Raw genomic sequence first — 19,248 nt, 5'->3', positions numbered from 1 at the left:
TATCAGCCTTGTTACTGATTTTAGTTGTGATTTATTGTGTTTTTGCAAAGAAAATCTGCTTGTCTGTTTCCTACATGGATAAAAAAAATCCTAACCAACATCATGAATGATAAGAGAGAGAGAGAGAGAGAGAGAGAGCGGTTAGGGACATTTGCGACACTCCATTGAGCAGCAATAAGCTTTGTAGGCTTAGTGGGCATAAACACATTAAATAGATGAGATTCATCAGCACTCTAGTGTCAAATCCACAGTGCCCATGGGCAACCAACCAGCTCTGAAGCAAAATAGTGCTTTGCTCCTGCTCATCTTTGGTGTAGGTGATGCTTTACCTTCCGAGAACAAGCGTCATTTAGACAAATCTATACACAGATTAAAAGTAGGTACACAGATTCAAAACAAGAGGTTGTTTATATGTTTAAAAACTGCAATATTAGGTTGTACAGTTTAATCATACCATTAATTTGCTGTAAGTAGAGCTGATGCATGATGTCTCCTTGTCTATATTGTCTATAAACTGTCTACATTACTACAAAACAATACACATGGGTATTTTATTCCTGTATCAGAGCAGGGTAAACAAATCGTTTAAGTCAATAGGTTTTGCAATTAGGCACAAAGCCCACAACCCATTTAGCGAGAGGGAAAAAACAACACTGATGTCATTTGATATAAATAAGCAATTTAAGCAGCTGTTTTCAGCTTGCAGCGCCACAGGCCATAAAAGATTAACATGCTAATCATGGGAATGATAATGAGCGACACTCAGCTGGGGGAATAAACCCAACCAGTCAACACACACAGGGACGGATGAGTTTTACTTCAGCATCTATTTTCATTATGAAGGGCTAGAAAAGACCTACACATGCTTTCAACAAGATATATATACACACACACACACACACTATATATATATCTTGTTGTGTATATATATATATATATATATATATATATATATATATATATATATATATATATATATATATATATATATATGACTTATAGTGTTTTATTATTATTATTTTTATTATTATTACTTTTGTATTGTTAATATAAATAAAATCCTTTTGGAAAAAAGTATAATCATAATAAGGTCTATAGGTCTAATGTGATGTGTTTAATTTTGAAAAGTTTATATATATATATATATATATATATATATATATATATATATATATATATATATATATATATATAAATAATTTGTTCACAGGTAAACTAATTTAATTTATTAGTTTAGATTAAATTAGTTTAAAAATGCAAAGGTGTTTTATTTATTTATTTATTTATTTATCATAATAATGTTTAATATACATAATATATAGAGCATATATTTGTGAACTAATTATCAACAGGTCACTTTTGATGGTTTAATTTAATCTTGAACATTTTTATTATTATTTTAAGTAGTTTGCTGTTCACTCTCCAGGTTTATGTTTATTATATATTTTAATTCAGTTATTTTTATTTTTATTTATGTTTATTATATATTTTAATTCAGTTATTTTTATGCAAAGTTTTTTATTACATTTTAATTCGCTTAACAGTCTGATTTAGAAGCGTACTGCTGCCTGTAAGTAAGAAAAGAAAAGGCTGAACTAGTTTAAGATCAGCATGTCAAATTAATATTAATAAATATTGGCTAAATCCCAAATGTCTGCTTAACTCCCTATAAAAGTGCACTACGTAGCGCATGAAATAATGGCTTCTACGACTTAACTAATGCACTACATATCCAATAAGAAGCCATTTGAGCTTCCGCCGTTAAGGAGGTGCTTGTCGCGATGGAAACTCTATCTGACCAATCAGCTTTGTTGTTGCTGCAGCAAGCTGGGCCAATCAACGTCAGCCTCTTTCGCCAAATGCGGAAGTATGAACAATAACAATGGCTATTTCTAAAGCCGCATCATGACTATACTAAATATTAACTTTATGTCAAAATATTGCCAAAATAGATGATGTTAGTCATGTAAACTGAAACCGGATATATTTATAAACCCGAAAATAATCTTATGTAAAGTGAAATTAATCAAAACAACTGAAAATAAAGCTTAGAGCTAGACAGAGCGTGGCATGTATAGCGGTTTCCTTCCGAAGGGACTCAGTGAGGCTGATTTGAGTCCTGATGAGGAAGAAGAGAACACTCAGGAGAAGCAGAACAAACTAATTGCCACTGAAACTGAGAAATGTCCTGCTGAGAGCGAGCAGAATGTACAGAATGACTTATCATCATCATCATCATCATCATCGTCATCATCTCCTCCTGACAGCTGTTTGCCAGGAGTGTCTCAAGATCTGTGGCAAGTGTGTACTGATCTATATAACTCACATCACATTTATATCTACAGCATAATGTTTATTTTTTGAAAGCATAAATAAATGTTTATGTTGACTTATCTGCAAGAGGCATCATACACATATTAAGTCTTAAATCCTGATTTACAGGTGCTAAAACTAGGGCTGGATGATACGTTTTTTAAAAAATAATAATAATTTTTGAAAAAGTCCTGAAAACAAAAGCTGACAGTCACTCTAAACTTCATTAAACCACTGTTTTTATGATTTAGCCTAATTCTTTAAATTAATGAGTGTTCTGACTCTTGAAAATGACAAATTTAAGCAAACTACAAGCAAGTGTTATTACATCATAAAATCTAAGAGCCAATCAGGTTCAATATGCAAAATGCTTGCTGATTTTATAGCAGTTCAGCAGGAGGAGGAGTCACATTGCAGACTGGGTGACATTCATGCAATTTTTTATTTATTTATTTTTTTAATGAGTGTTTGATAATCTTAAATATTGGCTTTCATTTGCCTATTACTTTTATATAATTTTTTTTTTCAGAATCAAGCTAATTATTATGTTATAAAGATGATGTTATGATCTTTAAGAGTCTTGAAGAGTTAGAGAAGGCAGGCATAAATCATTTCGAAGCTTTCTCCCAATTTCTGTATAGTGAGGGTACCACTGATTGAAGGTGCTCATTAGGTCAGTAGTAGAGATTTAAAATATCTGACACAAACTCTTAATATTTTTGTATACTGAGCAAATAAAAGAGTTCAACTCTGTATGTTTCTGTATCTCAACACATATATTTTATTGAAGAAATTTAAAGACCTGCAGAAGGAAAGAGTGATTCAGAAAATGGATCAACCCCCAACAAGAAAACGAGGGAAAAAACGGCACAGAAAAGGTAATGCTCATTTTCCTTTTAGATTTTCTTCATGGATTTACTAGAATCCAGTTCAACATCAGATTATAAAAGGACATGATGGCAATACACGTGTGATAAATCTTGATAGAATATGCACTGTGATGTACTATATGAAGTGTTGTTTTATTTTTCTTTCATGTGAACAGGTGGCACTCTGAAGCAGGCGAGTGATGCAGAAGAGAAAAGGTTGAGTAAATGCTCATTTGTGCCACATTAACATTCACGTTCTGAATAATATCGCATCCTGGCTAAGCCGTTTTCCATGTTTGGTTTGGATGGTCTTTCGGCAAAATGACTGTAATGCTGTTTGTCACTTCAATAAAGCACGTTGAACATGAGCGTGATCTAGCGGTCACCTCGTCCCTCCACTTCTAAAAAAAACACACCAACCAAGTGCTAACGAAGAGCCACAACACCAGGATGTAGCTACAGTAGCAAACTTAAGCACCATGCTGACGTGATATGTGTGTGAACTGCTCGCCCTGTACCTCCTGATGCAGGTGTGAGATCATGGGCAGGTTCGCTGACCTGTTAAAGAGTTTGCCCTGACCTCCAGCCGTATACCTGACTATAAAATACATGTGCACTGATGTTAGATTTAAAGTTCAAGAGATTGGATTTAGTACTTATGTACTTTTGAAGTGGGAAAAAAACACAGCTTAGACAGAAACTCAAATCACTTCAGGTATTATTAGCATTAGACTTTGTGGGGCGTCCACAAGTTCTTGTGTAAGTTGTTACTATAAAAAGGGTATAAATGTACTTAACTTTAAAGCATAAACCTTGTTATTTATGAATAATCCTTAACATTAAGTGTTACCCTTACATAACCAGTTCAGCATTGTCATCGAACAAAGCTATTTTGCTGAACAGTAATGAAGAAAGATGAGTGAAAACCATTAAGTTGTCATTCTGGTGTCGTTTCTCAGGGATGGTGAGGAGGTTCGGGTGAAGCAATGGGAAGAACTGACCCAGTATTTCGGCACCAATGATAGATTCCAGCCCCCTGCCAGTAGCCGGCCTTCGCCAAAGGTACAATTGGGCAAACGTTTTGGGCAATGTATTTTTCTCAATTTGGTTCATTTTAAATTTGTCACCTAAGCAGAGTGATAATGTTTGAAGCCGAGTTGGAATTCTGTAAAAATGTAAATATCTTGTATAATTAAATTGTGAGGTGTTCTGCGGGTTTTTCCTCTTTTTTTTTTGCATATTCATGAAGGAAATACGTTCTTAAACATTTCCATTCCAACAACAACTATGAGTATTTGGTTTGATTTAAATTGCAGTATGGAATTATAAGCTCTCTCTGAAAAAAGGTTTTTTGCAGATGTTTAGTTTATTTACTGCCTTTCAGTTTTTTTTCATCAAAGATACTTCTGTGTTTGATGTGGAATGGAAATGCGTAATTAAAGACCAGTGTATGCCGCTGATAATCTGTAGCGTTTCTGAAGGATTCTGCATTTAATCGAGTAACAATTTTCATTTGTGAGACGAAAAATCTCCATATTTGTTGTAATGGAAGTCCTATTAAAAAAAAAGAGCCTGAGGCGCTTTTTAAGTTAGTCTTTGATATTTTTTTTCCTCTGCGCTTTCTCCTCTTCTATTTCTATTTGAAAATAACTTCATTTTCCTTCACCCCCTCCATGCTTTTCTCATCTCCAGTCAGGCCTGGAAAAGAACATGGAGCGAGCCATCGCCGAAGGGGATTATGGGAAGGCGGAGGAGCTGAGCGACCGGCTGGCTACTCGTGAGGTACGTCACGCCGATAAGACATCGCTCTGAGCGCGACGAATTGAGCTAATGGGTCGGCGGCCATTTTGCCCGCAAAGACACAGAAGAAACAACCTCACACACACACACACACATACACACACCATACACTCCCTTTTGTACGTGGGCCGGACGTCCTGAAGCCCTTTTCTATTGGAGTTAATAGAAAGCCCTCTCCCAGTTTTTTTTTTTTGAAGTCTACAGCACTTTCGGTTTGTCTTTTTAACAGCAGTAACAATGCTCTCTTTAAATTTTTTTAATATTTGAGGTGCGAGTTTGCGCCTTTGAAGTGCGCTCAGAACTTAACACACCGCCTGCAGTTTTGAAAACGGCACCTCTTAGGGAAGGTGAGCGGGATCAAGCGGTTCGGAGCTAATTTGGCAGAAAATGTAACACTCGCATACGTGTAATTGCAGTTAAAAAGATGTTCTTCGCTCCTGGACTCTGTACTCGGAGTAAGAAGTAGTTTTATGTCTCAGAACTTTTGATTCAGATGCGTCTCAAAATGCAATGTTCTGTTTTGTACGTTAAGGCTTTGATTCCGTCGCGGATGTAGCGATTCAATTTCAGAATAAAAGTCTCTAACTATGTGCAGACGTTTAGTGGCCATGCTGAGGTTGAACTATTAGAGATGTACTGATATTAGGACCAATGCTGACCTTAAACGCTGAATCGGTATCAGTATTTTTGATCGGTTGCACTGGTGATACACGTTGCCCCAATCTAATGCATCCTAATGTCACTTTTCTTCAGCTTTCTGAGGACAATTTACTAACTAAGCCAAATTTGCTCCAGTTTTTGGCTGCGACAATCTCAGATCACGCTCCCATACACTAAGAATTTAACCAGCTTAATTGGGCGGAGCAGCGCTAATCTCGTTAACCTTGAATAGGAAGTTCACCCGTAATCAATTACAGCTTGTGTTTCCTCCAGTAAAGAGTGAAAATGCCACTATTTGCTCCGCATGAATAAATTCCCATTGCGGTTTATTTTTGTTCAAAGCGATGTGATAAATATGCCCCTAACAGCCATGCTACCGTGAGAACAAGCATTAAATAACTCCAGAATGCAGACAACATGTTCACGATTCGGGCAATTTTCCTCTCAGGTGCTGTTTATGAGAATAATCCCTAGCGTTACTGCTTAAGCTTATCTCCAGCGTATCACGGAAGGTCTTATCTATTCTTTTCAAACTAGATCTAGACATTAATGTTTACATGGAAAGCATCGCAAGTACAGAGTAATCACCTAGAGAAAGTGCTGTCTTCAGGTTCGTAATATTGTCATTGAAATACCAAAGTGCAGAAGTGTATCTGGTCTATATTTACATTTATTCATTTGGTTTGAGCTTTAGGCACGATACAGTCCAATCATGTTGCCGCGGAGTTGCGGGTGAAGGGTTTTGTTCAAGGAGTCAGCATGGCTCTCGGGCAGTCCTGGGATTTGAACTCACGACCTTAACCACAGACCAATTTCCTCATCAAACCTTATCAGGCTGAAATGTGAAATTTTTTTCACCTGTATTATAAAAATAACCATTTTGTTGGATTTGTATGACAGTTTGGTTGATAGAATCATCTTCATCACTAACCTAGGCATAATTGTAAGCTGTAAATCTGGTATTCTCTTACAGTATTAGTTAACACGGCAAAAATTGGTGTGTAAGACATGCAAGCCAAAGTAAGTGGCTTTTCTCATGCGATTGACACACCACAACTACGCTACCTCTGAAAGCTTCTTACAGCACGTTTAGATTCGAGCAGACTTTCACACACTCTCGAGTCCTGGTCCTGACAGCAGCCTGGCATGCACTGCGCTCATCTGGGTTACTGCTAGCTCGACTAAAATTCACAGCAGTTTTAAAACGCTAATTTGATGAATTTTACATGAATAACGCTGTTAGCCACGCTAGCCGAACCTAATTTATATTCAAGGCTATAGGAATACAAGGACATTTTTCGAGCCTTGAGCTCCAGCTATGACTAGTACTCCTCAGTTTCAAAATGACCAGTTAAACTGGTAGCTTAGTATTAAATATCATCTTTTTAAATCAGTATTTTATAACTTTGTAGGGTCAAAGTTGTGTGTACCAAACTGACAATTTTTTCTAGTGTTGAAAAATAGGTAAAATACTGTAAAAATTACATGCTACAAATTGCAAAATTCACCTCCTATAAATTTCCAGGGCAAGAAAGCTACCGCACGACCGTTTGTTTTACAGTAACTTCAATTCCTTATTGTAAATCTATCTATAATCTTCACAGCAATCAGTGACAGTACAGTTCCTAGTAAATTACCGTAAAATAAATAATTATAACAGTATTATTTATAGTAGCGAAACAATAAAATTCTTAAGAAAAACATTTCTGTTTTGAAAAATAAAATACAAAACAATATACCAAAAATTACTGAATATATTTGATTTTTGTTATTTTTTATGTTATTTTAGAGAACATTAAATAAAATAGCATTTTCTTGTTACGCATGTGTCAAGTGGATCACGTCATCTTGGCGCAGTGAACAGAATAATAAAACCTGACGTATTTTTCAGTGAAATCTTCACCATCTTATGCAGCAGACGAGCTAATTTAGGTGATGATCTCACCTTCATGTTAACATACAGCATATCCTATTGTAACAAGTGGCCTAGCTCTTCAATAACATAAATAATATCGTAAAAGTACCATGAATAATAATTATTATTACTATATCCTGTTCAGCAGCAGTTGAAAATCTTTAGGAAAGGCAGATTTCCAGAAATTTGCAAGAACATCCAAGAATACTCACCATTTATTTTAAATGATTAAACTACTTTGTTGTAAATTAATTGAAAAAACATTTTGCTGTAAATATTACAGCAATGTTGACTGTGTACCGATCGCTATATCACTAAATGTTGAACCATGAAGGGTTCTTCAGTTCTTCAAAGGTTCTATGTAGAATTCTTTAACAGAGTGTTTCTGTATCAGGACAGATTTGAAGTAGAACCTTTTTAGGAAGCTAAGAACTTATAAGAAGTTATCCCACAAGCCCTTAAAGCAGGGACTCTCAGACCCCTTTTTTGCAAACACGAACCCCTTTAGCTGTATTCCATGTACTCTGTCAGTACAGATTTATTTTATGAGCTATTCAAATATTAGGCTCAAATGTGTAGAATCATTTTCTAGCTATTTGTTGGAGCCAGAGAGCTTTCCACCTCCAGAACACATTAGGTCATTGACGGTATGTATAGACTGCTTGTTTTTGAGTTACTGAGATTCGGATTAAAGCCATTTGGTTCTAGTAAAATAGGCTACTAACTATAAGAAATCCAATGAACATCATTTTGAAAATGCTGGGTTGTGGTTTCCAGCACTGCCCTAAAGAACCATTGAAGAACCTTTTTATGCTAAGAGCGTATCCATTGTGGCTAATGGTTTAATCTGAACCTTTGTGGATTCTTCTACTCTTTTGTTTACGATGGTTCAGTCCAGCGTCACGCCCAGCCATGAGCCAGAGATAAACAAAGAGAAATGTGTTGTCTGGTCCTCGGGGCCGGTGTGGGCGTTAGTGAAGCATTTTACGCATTAATTTCTAATCCGGCTAGCGTCGATTATCACAGCTCTCTGTGCACTTTGTCGTCGAGCCTAAACAGTCCTCCAAACACCTCAGTGACACGAAATAATCACTAATCCCGACTGAGGCGAGTCTCCATTTCAAGGTCTTAATAATGTATGTATCTGAGGTATCATGCATTCTGTATTATATTTCTATACCATGACAATAAGGTGCTTAGCCGTGAGTGAAACACAGAGATAGCTGAAGTCTCGTGGTGTTTTATTGTTGGATTATATATTTATATACGGATTATTCCTGGTGCAATTTCAAACACAACCTGTTCATCCTCAAACAAGCCTGTATATCTTAGTGCACTTTGAAGAGATGATTGAAATTTCCGAACTCTTGTGTAGCCTCTTTAGTCAATTAATAACGTTCTGTGTCTTTAATCTGTCTGTGTGAAGCCTTTTTCAAATTTCTCATGGTTCTTTCATCTTTGTCCAAGTATAAAAAGACATAAGGCAGGTTTCTTTGAGACTGTTCATGGAAGAGCTTTAAGTCCTAAAGTCTTGTTTCCTTTTGAATGTTAAAATTCATCACACAAAACCTCTATGAATGTACAAAAGGTTTACAGGTTATATAATAAGCAGCTATACGGCAGTGATAGTGAATGCTCCATTCAGCTCCATCCACAGCATTAAATATATCTATAAATGGATAAAATGTACCAAACGACATTCTTAAACATAACAATAAATGGATAAAAGGTACATGTCATTCTTCCACAACATTAAATGTAACTGTAAATGGATAAAAAGTACCATGTCATTCATCCACAGCATTAAATATATCTATAAATGGATAAAAAGTACCACGTCATTCATCCACAACATTTAATATATCTATAAATGGATAAAAAGTACCAAGTCATTCTTAAACATAGCTATAAATGGATAAAAGGTACATGTCATTCTTCCACAACATTAAATGTAACTGTAAATGGATAAAAAGTACCACGTCATTCTTCCACAATATTACATTACTGTAAACCAATGAAAAGATGCCATTCTTCCACAACATTAAATGTAACTGTAAATGGATAAAAAGTACCACATGTTATTCTTTTATAATATTACATGTGACTATAAATGGATAAAAAGTACCACGTCATTCTTCCACAATATTACATTGTTAGAAACTGATGAAAAGATGTCATTCTTCCACAATATTAAATGTAACTCTAAACGGCTAAAAAGTACCACATTATTCTTTTACAGCATTACATGTAACTATAAACAGATCAAAACTAAATGTTGTTCTTTCACGCCATTAAATGTAACTATAAATGGATAAACAGTATGATGTTGTTTAGTTAATAATAAATTATAATATTGGGAAATTGCTGTATGTGTATAAGAGGAATAAAACACTTTGGGACATGCTGTTTTTGGACACTAACCACTTCACTCCTCCCAGCTGTTGATTATTTTCCTATACCTGCATTCCCTGTTGTGTTACATATTCTGCAGTGCATGCAGAAGTTCAGCAGCAAGTTGTTCCGTTGTTGATGTTTTTCCCTCGTGTGAATCCTCCTGAGTCGTGGCGTTGTGAGAATAGCTCCCAGCCCTTAATTCACTCAGCTGTATTAGTTTGCTAGATTAAGCGCTGCGCTCGTTCCAATTAAGGAACACACGTGTCTCCATTCTTTCATTACTGCACATTCTGTGACACAGCTTTAAGTTTCATAAAGAGCAATTAATTTCACTAATTAGCATAACATTAAGTGGCTGCTAAATATAACTAGCTCACCCAGTGTCAAGAGACTTCATGTGATGCAGCTTCAGTACTAAAAAAAAGCAGATTTTCAGGCTAGGACATGCTTGTGTTTTTAATATCTGCATCTTTTCCACGGTTATTGACGTAAAACCTGTTCACTTACTGATATAAGTTAAAATCTGTCTTATCGCAAACGTGATCAGGATTATCAGAATTCTTGACAATGAGAAACAGTTTGGGATCAATGCACTTCCTGTGGTTTAACCGTGTGGTACTACACGGCTTTTATAGTTGCTGTTTGAGCAGGAAGTGTTCTGTCAAGGATCCGAAAGAAAGCCGAATGAATGTATGATGTTCCACTGCGTCTGAGAGGTTTCACTTAACCTCAGTCAACATTTTTAATCAAAGTGACTTAAATGAAGCAGAAGCTGATCTTCGTTCTTGATCCAAATGGCAAATTTTCCCATTCCACCTCTACTCAAGCTGATAGCAGAGCCAACAAATCAGTGAGTGAGACGACATGAGAAGTAAGGAATAGCACGCAACAGTCCGTGTCAGGTGTCCACAAACTTTTGGCCATATAGTGTAGTAATAGTGTAGTAAAATAATCAACAACAGGGTATTGTGATATGGCTCAATGTGATCCACTTATAACACTGCAATTTGCAAATTCCACCAATTTTTCATTTTTTAAGGAATGAAATGTTGCACTTTATAAATGATTATAGTTATATTTTAATGTTCTGGAACATCCATGAGACTTCCTGTTCTTACATACATTATTGTAGCTATAAACACTCATAGAGAAAGCCTTTCTTTTTTGCTCCCTCTTAAAGATAATGACAAAAAACATAAATAAAATAAACGCAGCTTGTCATGTTACTGAGAAACCAGAAAAAAAATGTGTGCATGGAAAACTTTTTTTAGCCATTAAGAAACACTAGCACTGGAGACTCCTTCCTTAAATATTTCATAAACCATAAGCATCTCGTAACAGCAATTTTCATCAAATCAATGAATATATGATTTCCTTTGTTTAACAACACAGTTTTTTATAGTAGATTACATGGAGTGTCCACAATACAAGTTGTTATGCATGAGCTGTTACCGTGGAAACGATAACATATTTGAAGGGATGCATTAATGTATCATCAGAGATCACGAGATTGTGTTGGAGTTTTTTTTTTACAAAAGTGTGCCAGTATTTTTGAAAATCCAATCTCATGTTCTTGGGCACGTCGAACGATCCACAATATGAGCCCTGGAGGAGGAGGAGATGAGGGATTCATATAATCTCAACACCAACTTGACAAACAGCATTACAAGAAAAGAGGAAGTCTCTCAGAGGGGGATCTGGAGGACGAAAAAAAAAAAAAAGCCATGGTTGTAACGCTCTTGTCTGTGTTTCAGGCTCAATAATCTGATTCCAGATACACAAGGCTGTCATCTTCAGGGAACTGGCGAGAAAAAAAAAAGTCTGAAAGTTCCTCTGCTTCGTACGCATCCCATTATCTTCCCTCTTCTGACTAGGCGAGGCTTATTAGCGAGCTTTGAACTCGCACTTACAATAATGTGCCATCAACAGTTTTATAAGCTAATTAGAAAAAACAGTTTAATTAATGACTGACTGGCAATAAAATGGCACATCAGGAAAGGAGGAAGGGAAAAAAAAGGAAAGAAAGAAACCGAGGGTGCTAAGCTTCCACTACCACCAATTAAGGGCTAATTACAAACAAATTATATATGTGTTTTGCTGTGGGCTTTAATTTAAAAAAAAGCTTTAATTAATAGAGAAAACATGCTAATTAATTAAACAGCACAGAAAAAAATTCTACATTGAAAAGTATGCTTTGTCTATGGAGTAATTAATAAGATACAATAATCCAAATGAGATTCCGTAGCAATTTGATAAAAGCTTAGGGCCGGGGTTTTTAAACCTGCTTTCAAAAATTAATGGGCTGAAATGTAACGCGAGTCTTCCCGAGATATAATAAAAGTTCATTTGATGATAAATTGGGAACAAAGATGAGACTTTTTAGCGGTTTGATCATCGCCGGAGGGGTCGACATCGAGTCTTACGTTTCAGTAGAGGAGTGCAGGATAATACAGAATAATGTAATGTTCATAAAGATGAGGTTTCGACCAGTGATTTCGCCTCTCTGTCTACAAAAGCAACATTTATTATAATGACAACATTTATTATAACAGACTGAGACGCAAGACAGGTTTAGTACGTTATTATAAAATAATGTCGGCTCTCTGTGACACTTTCTTCTACCACAGTGCTGTTGAATTCTCCCTTCTGATTGGTCAGAGGGCCTTGAGGAAATTTCTATGGCTATACTGTTTATACGTTTCTTCTATATCTAAGCAGCATTTCTTTCCACAGTGCTTGACTTTTCCTCCATAAAACAACTTTTCACCATAATCTCACCAGCTCTAGAAAAGGCCAAGCGAGCAGGCTGATCTGAGATTCATGCCGGTTCTGAACGCTCCTGTTTTCCAGAGTCGACTAAAGTCATATTATTTCGGCATTAAGGTGGCGTGATAAGGGAATTAGTCCGGTCATTAATCGCCCACACGTCAAGCGCAGCCGAGCGGCTCAGCCCACCGATTCAGCCACCTGGAGCCATGCTAGTCTCGCTAATCCACCTCTCACACGCTTTAATTGGAAGGTGCTTCACAGAGGGGAGTAAATTTATGAATGGATTTTAGACCATTTTCCTCTAAAAACATCCTTTTTAGAAGATTTATGCAGTGTTCAACACTTGCTTTATAAGCGCGTGTGTGTGTGTGTGTGTGTGTGTGTTTGGCAGCATTTCCAAACAGTCAGGATTTTTATTTGCATTATAATGGTACCCTAAGGAGTGTATTGCAGTGTTTTGGGCTTTGTTTGGGCATCTTTAGCATACAGCAGCCTCGAAAATGGAGCTAAATGATTGGGGGGATTTATTTATTTATTTAGGTCTTGATGACAAAGGAATCAGAAGAATATAGAAATATATTATAAACCTAGAAAAACATTACAGTAGAAAATCTTTAAATAATTTAGAATATCTACTCATTTCATCTCAAACATTGTGTACTACGTTGAACTTGTACTATTTCTGCGATTATTTATTTATTTATTTTATTTTATTTACTATTTGAGAAGATCGTGAGGCATAGTATTGAATTTCTGCCATTTTTTTTATTCACGGTTTCTTGAAATGAAAATGGATAGAAGCCTCACTGGAAGTCCCTTTTCTCCATAAACCCACCTAGTGGCGTGTGTTAGACTGCAGCTGCTTGGCAGAACGGCAGGAACCTGCTCTTCTCAGGCCTTTCAAAGGTCACGTCACTAATCCCTCTAAATAAACCCGGCAGTGAATAAAGGCGGCGGCGGGTTTTGCTGCACACACGGCACAATGCCTTAAAGACGGGGAGAAGAAAGGAATGAGACGGGAAGTGTTCCCTGAACGCCATTCGCACAGAAATGAAGGATAGAACAAAGAGCACGAGTGTTTGTGTCATGTATATTATTCCTTTTCCTCCTTTTTTTACGCTCTTATTTATTTAATTATTTACATTTCTGGCACTGGCGTTCTCCCTCATGTGAAAGGATTTGGTGCTCAGAGACGCCGGGAAATCCTCAAAAGTGGATCAAAATAATGTCACATTACTGCAAATACGAGAGGCTAATTTGAGGCGACTTTTTTTTTTTTTTTTTTTTTTTTTGCTAATTTCGTCTGCAAGAGGAGGCGACACCTGCTCCAGCGATCCATGAAATAAGCCGCCGCCGGCTTTGTCCCGATAAGAATGAACAAATCTGCACAATGTGCCGCTCACCCAATCTCATTTTCCTACGTGCATGCGGGGCTAAAAAGAAATAAGCTGTTTGCGAAGCTTGATTAATCAGACATTTGAGGGCCTTTTTTGTGTGTGTCTTTGATCAGCTTTGTCTCCTTGGTAATCCTAGTGCCTTAAACATAGTCACCAATGTGGCTGAGTGTGTGAAATAGGACAGGTCCAGAGGAATTGGTGATGGTTTTCATGTTGTTTTTTTTTTTCTTTCTTTTTTTTTTCAGAACCCTTGTCCCATTTCTATCTCTTACCCTACAGCTTTATTTTTCTTTTCCACCAATTTGAAAGCTAGACAATTTAATACCGTCCCGATCGCACTCACCCTGGTGTAAGTTATCTCCTGCTGGATCTCTCGTACACGCGAGCCCGATCGCCCGTTATGGCTTAGCACGACTAGAAAACATGATTTATGCCTCTTAAAACCTCGAGGAGAGAAAAAAAAGATGGCAAGGAATTAAAAAACTGTCATAGTGTGTTAGCTTCAGGTTCTGCGGGTGCGTTTTTTTTTTTTTTAAACAAATCTTCCAAGCGACTGTATAGATGAATGGCTCAAGGGCCCAGCTAGAGCGGCGCTCTCTCAGCCCGCTAAAGGCCTTATCTTAAATCCGAGCAAAGTAGCATTAATCTTTTTGAAAGACCTTTATGGCTTTTAATGTATCCCAAATTAGAACATTTTACACCCTTGGTTCCTGAAATGTGGCGATAAAAAGCCTTTAGAGTTTAATTTCTCCTGCCTGCTCGCTCTGACCTTCCTAATCCCGGCATGCATTAGGAGATATTTTACTTTCAGGCTTTCTAATAAAGTTTATCCCACTTAATTATAATTAAAACATTTCTCTCTCTCTCTTTCTCTCTCTCTCTCTCTCTTTCTGTTTCTCGTGTCCTCTCTCCAGGTTTTTCAACTCTAGAAATTCTTTATTTTTTTTTTTCGTTCTCGCTGATGGTGTTCAGCAGTATTAGAAGGAATTACCTCCCTCCCGTCACACACGCTCTCCACCCTTTCCAAGGGAAAAAAGAGAAATAAAGAGCGAAGGGAAAAAGGTTTTGCGATTTATTCAACGTGTTTATCAAAGTTCCTCAGGGTTCAATAATAAGCCCATTTCAGAAGACGGAACAGGGCGTGATTCTCCTTTTGTTTCCGAAACCTTGTGGGTTTTTATTTTTCCCTCTCTGTCTCTTTAGTATACTCTATACACACTGTCACTTTCATTTTTTTTCTAATTTCACACCCTGCACTTCTTTAGATGAAGTGATTATAGGGACGAGACGATAATTATGCACAGCTAAGACGAAAGGCAGAGCTTTTGCGTCAGCCATATGAGCAATATCTGTAAGGATTTATTTACACACTGGATCCAGTATGGTTTGAGGTGAAACAGGAGAGGGTCGAGGCGCTAATGGAGTTCGTCTTCTGTCCCGTTCAACAGCTGGCTGTGAAAATCGCTCAAGCTGCCGACTGCCGCGACTTCGCCCGAGCCAGACGGGAAGAGGAGGATTCACGGGCAGCACGGAAAAAGAGGAAACAGATCGCATGGGGGTCTGTCACTTTATGGCCATTTATGTTCGTCCTATTTGTGTGGCAACTTTCCAATTTCTCCCCTTTTCCATATAAAGTAGGCGGGGCTAATCTTTGTTTCGTAAACTTGAAGTTGTGTAAACCAATCACAAGGATAATTTCACTCTTCCCTAATGTCTAGCTTTTATCAAAACTATATGTTTCCTTCCTTCACGCTTAAACAGTCTCTTCGAGTCACCTAATAAGCGGAAGTAGCTAGTAAGCAAAATTTAACCCAGCAAGCAAGTGTTCATATTCATATTCATATTCTATAATTCAAAAGGATTGAATAATCCCAGATCCCCAGTTTTTGTTATTATGTTTAATTTAATTTATGCTTGTGTGGGAATCTCAGATGTCAAGAAGAATGTCAATCAAACATCCTGATTAGAATATTAGGCCACACCCAAGCAGTTCTCATTTAGCACTTTCATCTTGTTTTTTTGTTCTTTTAACTTTTCTGTTTAATGTAAGAATTAAATTAATATCTGACTCTATACTTCTATATCATTTTAGCTACAAAATATTTAAAAAATGTATTATTTAACCAAATTTCTAGACAAATTGATTGGGTTTTAAACTATGATGATGAAATCCTCTGCACCATTAAGTAGAGTTTTAAAGAGAATGTGTATGTGTTTCATAAATTTATTAAAATATTTCTTGTTTTCGTTCCAGCTTTGAAGCAAAGAAAAGGTGGGAAACCAAAAGCAACATGGGCTACATGTGATGTTTCAGGAGAAATAAGAATTTTTTTTAAATATATTTGAATTAATTTGCTTTTCTATGGTATTTCCAATGGCAGTGAAAACCTGTACATGGTTAGTTAAATAAACGACTTAACCTTAACATTAGCATTGTGGTCTAAATGTTCATTTTGACTTCCGTTATACTGTTTTCTTCCTAATTAAGTCTGTGTGCCGTGTATAGTTACCATAATAAGTGGGTTAATCAGCAGCTCTCTGTTCTTTCATGGCGGTATGGAGCAGAGGAAGAGGAAAAAAAGAGGAGATTAGGGCCCTAATGCAATGTAGTGGATAATGTGCAATAGGATTTGCCTGGGCAAAATGAAATTTGTTGGCTGTAAGGAGGTTTGAGCAGGAATAAACGGGGAGGTTATGTAGCGGGAGAGCGTGCAAAGCGTGTGTGTGTGTGTGTGTGTGTGTGTGTACATGTGTGCGTGTCTGTAGAAATAGAGATTGCATTTACAGAGCTGGCCTTTACCCATGATGCAACGGATACCCAAGATTAAACTCGAAAGGAGGGATGGTTGAGGTAGACAGCTTGAGATTGAATGGTGGTAACATTTTCCAAAAAAAAAAAAAAAAAAATGACCGTACTTCTGAAATTCTGCATGATCTCATGGTATACATTTACGCGTTCTGTGAGAAGGCATTTATGTAGCATTTTTGGGAAGGAGTCTCCAGTGTCAGCGCTTTCAGAGGTAACATAGTGACTCTTATCTTTTTTTATAATTGGAAAGTATGCACTGACTTCGAGAGGAAGTGAATAAACGACTGTTCATATGATGTAAGAGAGAACAGGAACTAACTTGTATCCGCAATATTAAATGTAACTATAAATGGATAAAAAAATGCACATCGTTCTTTAATAAATAAATAATGTAATTGTTGGGAAATTGCTCTGCTATAAATTCATATTTGTGATGTGCTGGTATCAACTTTGGGTTCTGCTTTGCGTTGGGCCACATGACACTACTATCATTGATTATTTTCATATAAGAGCACGCCCCAAGTGTTTTATTCCTTACTTTTAAAATGCCCACAATATGCTTGGAAGATGTATACAAATACTTACCCACAAGGTAGCTTTCCACTATATCTCCCCAAGACCTATGAAGCCACAGCACCTTTTCTGACCTGCTATTCATAGGTCAGCTGAACATGGTAGGAGAAGATCTCTATCTGTCCTGTTTAGCTTTTTATGAACAGAAAGATTCTCGTGCATGGCTTGTGTTTTGCTACTCACCAAGAGGAGAGGTGAAATAAGGCCATCCTGAAAGCTAATCCAATTATACTCTTTGGATATGCGGAAGTCCGAATGTTGGAGTGTCTCAAATAACACTTCACGCAGCAATTTTAAAGTTTTTCAACTCCCCATGCTGCGAGATCAGTTTGACAACTGTGGAACAAACCGCTCAGTTTAGCCTGAAGCCACACGCACCATTCTGTCAGGTCCAGAGACAGCTCGCTAAAGAAGCGAGAAAAAGAATGTGAGAGAAAAAGCTTTCCTTGTCAGACAGACCATCTTGTATAACATAATTGGCATCCTGGTGGGATGACTTGTCCCGTTTGCTCCTTTAATGCGTCTTGGGAAGAGATCATATGAGGAAGCGCCGCTGATGGTCTGTTTTGATTGCGACTAATATGGATCCATGCCAGCACTTTAGAAAAGCTGTCAGTGCGCCAGTGTAAATGGGTTAATTAAGCTTCGTTAGCGTTTGTTAATAAGAGGGTAACTTGGCAGCGCTGTTTTAGACGTACGTGACACGTCTTGAGTGTTGCCGCAACACGTAAATCACTGTTTATTTTTCTCAGCTAATGTGTCAGCTGCTTGCATTAAATCTTGGTACATAACGGCAGCAAGTTCTATTTAACTGTAAAGTGAAGTCTATACTTGGGTTCCTCAAGGGTTCTTTGGAAAAGGGCAGGGATTTTGGATGGTGTTCTTTGCTTCCTAAAGGGGTTCTACTTCGAACCATCTGTAAAAAGAAAACCCTAGCATAGAATCCTTAAGGGTTCCCCAGAGGTACAAGTCAAAGACACCCTTTTTTTTGCTAAATGTGTAATTTATATTTAGTAGTTGTTAGTGACTGTTACCAAGATAACTAGCTTTTTTAGTCTCTAAAAGAACTGAACCAACCCTTAGCACCAAAACATCTATGCTCTTAAAAAAACGGTCAAATCATAATCTCTAGAGTCCAAAAGGTTTCTTTGGTGAAACCCTTAAATGACTCTACAGTATATATTCATTCATTCATATATTCATTTATCCTGATCTGGGTGGCTGGGTATGAGGTGGGAATACACCCTAGATACACCCATCGTAGGTCACCATGCATACACACATTCACACCTTGAGCAATTTATCATAGAATATGGGGAGAGTATGCAAACTTACACACAGGTGCTAACTTGAAACTGGAACTCTGTCCACTGTACCACTGTGTCACTCAGCATCTACACTATATGGTAAAACATTTGTGGACACCTGACCATGACAGCCTTTCACGGGCCTTCTCCAAACTGTTGCCACAAAGTTGGAAGTACACAATAGTAATTGTATAGGGTGTCTTTGTAGACTTTGCAATTCTAGCTACATTACAACTGTAGCATTAGAATTCCCCTTCCCTGGAACTAAGAGGCTGAACCGGTTCCAACATGACAGTGCCCCTGTGCACAAAGCAAGCTCCATGAATACAAGGTTTGCCAAGGTTGGAGTGGAAAAACTCGAGTGGTCTGCACAGAGCCCTGACCTCAAGCCCAATGAACACCTGTGGCATGAACAGGAACGCCGATGGCACCCCAGACCTTC

General features: G+C 37.3%; 1 protein-coding gene across 1 annotated transcript; it reads left to right on the top strand.

Annotated features, from left to right (window-relative positions):
* The first annotated feature begins 1,837 nt into the window (after window positions 1–1,837).
* fam204a (family with sequence similarity 204 member A) lies at window positions 1,838–16,547 on the top strand. Its single transcript, XM_026939200.3, has 7 exons — window positions 1,838–2,301; window positions 3,104–3,191; window positions 3,359–3,398; window positions 4,142–4,244; window positions 4,875–4,964; window positions 15,566–15,675; window positions 16,372–16,547. The coding sequence occupies exons 1-7, from the start codon at window positions 2,071–2,073 to the stop codon at window positions 16,421–16,423; spliced, it is 714 nt and encodes a 237-aa protein (XP_026795001.3). The 5' UTR covers window positions 1,838–2,070; the 3' UTR covers window positions 16,424–16,547.
* The last annotated feature ends 2,701 nt before the right edge of the window (window positions 16,548–19,248 follow it).

This window comes from Pangasianodon hypophthalmus, chromosome 3 (assembly GCF_027358585.1).
Source record: "Pangasianodon hypophthalmus isolate fPanHyp1 chromosome 3, fPanHyp1.pri, whole genome shotgun sequence".
NCBI classification, from domain to species: domain Eukaryota; kingdom Metazoa; phylum Chordata; class Actinopteri; order Siluriformes; family Pangasiidae; genus Pangasianodon; species Pangasianodon hypophthalmus.
The sequence above is the reverse complement of the archived record's forward strand: the minus strand, read 5'-3'. Positions and strand labels throughout refer to the sequence as shown.

Excerpts from the sequence above, each read along its gene's own strand:
- fam204a (XM_026939200.3), top strand. The coding sequence starts at position 2,071 with ATGTATAGCGGTTTCCTTCCGAAGGGACTCAGTGAGGCTGATTTGAGT. Across the intron at positions 3,192-3,358 it reads GAAAAAACGGCACAGAAAAG|GTGGCACTCTGAAGCAGGCG; the intron begins GTAATGCTCATT and ends TCATGTGAACAG. Across the intron at positions 4,965-15,565 it reads ACCGGCTGGCTACTCGTGAG|CTGGCTGTGAAAATCGCTCA; the intron begins GTACGTCACGCC and ends CCCGTTCAACAG.